Below are 3,619 nucleotides of genomic sequence, written 5' to 3'. Positions count from 1 at the left end.
CTCCCGGCCATTTCCAGAGAGCAGGGATAACACACCCAGCCAGACGTGGGACAGGAAGGGGAAGGTGGCTGCTGCCTTCTCACCAGGGATGATGTCATTGGGAGACTGGAGGTCCTGCAGCCACAGCACCCTGATGTCCAGCTGGAAGACAGGCCTTAGCACCGAAACTGCCTCTTCTTTGCTGTGGAATTGCTCTCGGACTTTCCTCCCGAACGGCTGCACGTGGGCCCCCTGCTGGATCCAGAACCAGACCTAAGATGCAATGACCACTTAAAAATAGTGGAAGCTGGTTTTCTCTTTACAACCATCTCCTTTCCTCGGGGCTGAGCTCTGGGCCCGAGGCACGTTCTCCCGCTGCCCTCTCCTCCTCCCCACTCCCAGCTCTGCTCTTCACACCATCCCACCCACACCTCAACTCTTTGTGCCTAAACGGGAGGCTGATGTGCAGGCCATGGCTGCCTGTGTGCAGCTGGGCTTCCCAGGGCAAACAGCAACCCTCAGTACATCCCAAGGCTGAAAATGCCATCAGGAAAGAGAGGCGAGCTCAAGGGGCTGAGTGCAGGGACACCTTTCTTCCTCCCGGGCTGCTTCCCCTCCTTTGTGCTTTTGCTAGCAGTCCTTGGAGAGCAAGGGGATGCTCACAGCCTATTGCTAGCAGTTACAGTTGGGCTGAAAAGCCACCTGTTGGGAAGACCAACAAGGAAATGGAGGAAAACCAGCAGAATTTCAGGGGAGAGCCAACCGGTTCATCGCAATTGCCAGCCCAAGCAAGGGACCTTTTGACCAGCTACGGAAACAGGCAGCGCCATTTTTAAAAAGTTGATTTCGTTTTTATTCAATACAAAAGGATTTGGGTTGTATTTCTCAACACAGCCCAAAATGAAACCCCAGTGTCCAGGATTTCTGCTTAGCAGTGAGTCATTCAGCCTCCAGTCAGACACAAGGAGAAGCCTGACCCTGTGGCTACATCACCTCTTCTCTCTCCAGGCCCGGCTAGCTGTATTTCAATCTCATACTAGACCGGCTCTGGCCCTGAAGAGATGCATCCTGAAGGAAGACAGTGTCTCCATCTCTTGCCATAGATGAAGTCCTGCCTCTGGCAAGTCCTCTTTGCTTGGAACACAGCACAAGCCCTTCCCTCCCAGTTGCCTTAGTTCCTCTGCACTGTCCGTGACAGGGAAAGCACGGCCATGCCAGAAAACCAGACGACTCAGTCAGCTGCTTTTGGTGCCACCTCTGAGGAACCATTCCAGATGATTCTAGTGTCCTCGGTCAAGCCCTTATCGGTTCTTTTTGCTTTCCTTCTTGGCTTTCTTCCTCAGCTGAGCAGCACTTGCCTTGGGTTTTTTCACTGTCTCCCAAGTCTTAGTCCCAAGACCGTGTGAGTCCTACAAGAATCAATTCAGAAACGGTCAGGGAACCTTCACAGCTAACAACTGGCTGACAGCTCGCTTTGGGAGCTCAAGTCACCCTCCTGGGCAGCTTTGGCTGCCAGTAGTGGAAACCGCCTTCCTGACATTAGGGCACACTAGAAACTCCACTTCTATCTCAATCCCAAAAGACCCACACAAACTAGAATCCAAAGCCATCTTCTGCAAGGCAGCACCTGCACAGGGGTTGGACACTGCCTGGCAGTGCACAGAGCACAGCAGCAGCAGCAGGATAAGATGAGCTTGCACCTCAAGGCTTCTTGCGTGCATCAGGTACAGCACGCACACCGAAGGAGGGACAGAACTATACCACTTTCAGCAGTGCCGGGACACACTACCATAGGCAACAGCTACAAATTGTTCCCTCCCTGCCTATTGTCTGTGCCTTTCTATCAGCCTCAGAGAGCATGACTTACTGGCTTATGGCACCTGGAAATTGGCATGATTACAACTGACGCACAGAGAAGCTGCAAAGTGGCTCCGCAGAAGAGATCGTGGTGCAGCACATTCTCCGCCAGCGTGGGCTCAGGGATCTCAGCTGGGGAGAAATGCCCTTCAGGAGCCTGCTGCTCTCCCACTCTCAAGGAGGCTGCTTTCTACAAGAGGGTAAAAAGAGTCATCATTCTCTCATGCACATTGGTGTTACAGGCTGACTTAGCTGTTCTGAAGATATCCTTGGTCTACTGACCCAATAACAAAGAAGGGCATGAAACGCAGCTGCATCGTCTTTTACCACCTGCCGAGGAAAAGATTCCTCCAACTTGAGCATTGCTCCACTTGCAGGTGAGGGGAGCAGGAGCTGAAGAGGATAGGTGGACATGAAATAAGGGAAAAGCTTAACAGAAAGCAGATTTGTTGCAGACAGTGCCACAAGCTGTGTTTGAACAGCACCACCTTAGCGCACACTTACAGTAAGGCACACCTACCTTGCAAGGGCCACACAGGCACCTATTGCTCCCCTGAGTCCCAACTCCATTTCTCAGCCACTCATACTCTCTTCCTTGATGTTCTGCAACAGAAAAGTCACAAGACGGAAATTCAATTCATCGCATACGTCATCAAACCTCCCGTCTCAGTGCACTCGCACTCATTTCTCTGCATGGTAAATCAGGGGAGTGCTTACTGAGTGAGCGGCATTTACTGCCAATTGCTAGCAGCAATCTATGCCTAACTCTAAACTACTAACAGTAACCTATGCCTAACGCTAAAACTAAACTTAACACTAAAACTACGCTAACACTAACATCAACAACAAAACCCAGAAGGGGGACCTAACTCCTAAAAGGGGAAGATGGAACAGGAGGCCTGCAGAACCGCAGAGGAGCAACAAGGTGGAGGAGGAGCAGATGTTAAACAATGCCACCCAGCTAATGCTGGGGGTGGGGCCGCGCGGCGGGTAAGGAGCCCAGCGCCCGGACCAGCGATGGCGGAGCTGTGACCGCGCCGATGCGGGGCCTGGCACGGTGGTGTGGTGCCAGGCCAGCTGTGCCGCAGGCGGATCCACCTCTATGGGCTCCTCTGGAGGCGGATCCACCTCCATGGGCTCCCCATGGTCGGTCACAGCGGTGGTCTGGGTGTGATGGAACCGAGCTCTCTTCCTCCTCTCCCTCCTCCACTTGATGGTCACGGTGGGCCCCCTCCTCCTCTTCGGTTCTGGGGCCCCCAGCTCCCTCTTCCTGTTTAAAACCACGCTATCCTCTTCTCTCGCTCTCTTCGTGCTGGACATGGCTGCCACCTGCCCAGCACTCTCGGAGACGAGTGCGCCGGGTGGGGCGGCAGCGACCAAGGTGACAGCTGTGACATGGGGAAGGTTCTGCAGTGGCACCTGTGCTGCTGCTGGGAGTGGCGTTCTGCATAGGACAAGGAGGGGGCTGGAGGACGGGGCACGGGACGGGAGCTAGAAGGCGCTCCCTGTGCCCAGCGGGCAGCCCTTCTCTCCGGCGAGCAAGAGGGCACAGGGGAGCCGAACCCGAGAAAAGGGCCCTCGGCCTCTTTCACCCTCTCCACACATCACACAGAAGCAGTTCATCATAAGGGCACTGAAGTTGTATTTTCTGAATATGCAGCATTTGGGACGCTGACTTACTCCTGTATTTGTATCAAATGTAACATGGAGAGAAATGCACAATAATTTGCCATTTCTAATGAAATAAAAATGGTAAAGCAACAACTGATGTTTTCAAAATTGC

The 3,619-nt window shown here is 53.4% G+C and overlaps 1 protein-coding gene across 3 annotated transcripts; it reads right to left on the bottom strand.

Moving 5' to 3' along the window:
• Positions 1-832: 832 nt before the first annotated feature.
• On the bottom strand, positions 833-3,033 carry LOC116241693 (protein MANBAL-like). Of its 3 annotated transcripts, XM_090146919.1 has the most exons (5): positions 2,554-3,033; positions 2,357-2,439; positions 2,119-2,229; positions 1,847-2,026; positions 833-1,388 (listed from the first exon to the last, which is right to left on the bottom strand). In XM_090146919.1, the coding sequence occupies exons 3-5, from the start codon at positions 2,197-2,199 to the stop codon at positions 1,281-1,283; spliced, it is 369 nt and encodes a 122-aa protein (XP_090003045.1). In that variant the 5' UTR covers positions 2,200-2,229; positions 2,357-2,439; positions 2,554-3,033; the 3' UTR covers positions 833-1,280. The 3 variants fall into 3 exon arrangements, with proteins under 3 accessions (XP_090003045.1, XP_090003044.1, XP_090003043.1); XM_090146918.1 differs by having other exon boundaries at positions 2,357-3,033; XM_090146917.1 differs by lacking the exons at positions 2,357-2,439; positions 2,554-3,033 and having other exon boundaries at positions 2,119-2,323.
• Positions 3,034-3,619: the final 586 nt, after the last annotated feature.

This window comes from Phasianus colchicus, chromosome 10, assembly GCF_987193195.1.
Source record: "Phasianus colchicus chromosome 10, bPhaCol1.hap1.1, whole genome shotgun sequence".
In the NCBI taxonomy this organism is placed as follows: domain Eukaryota; kingdom Metazoa; phylum Chordata; class Aves; order Galliformes; family Phasianidae; genus Phasianus; species Phasianus colchicus.
Note: the sequence above shows the minus strand (reverse complement) of the source record. Positions and strands in the feature narration are given on the sequence as shown.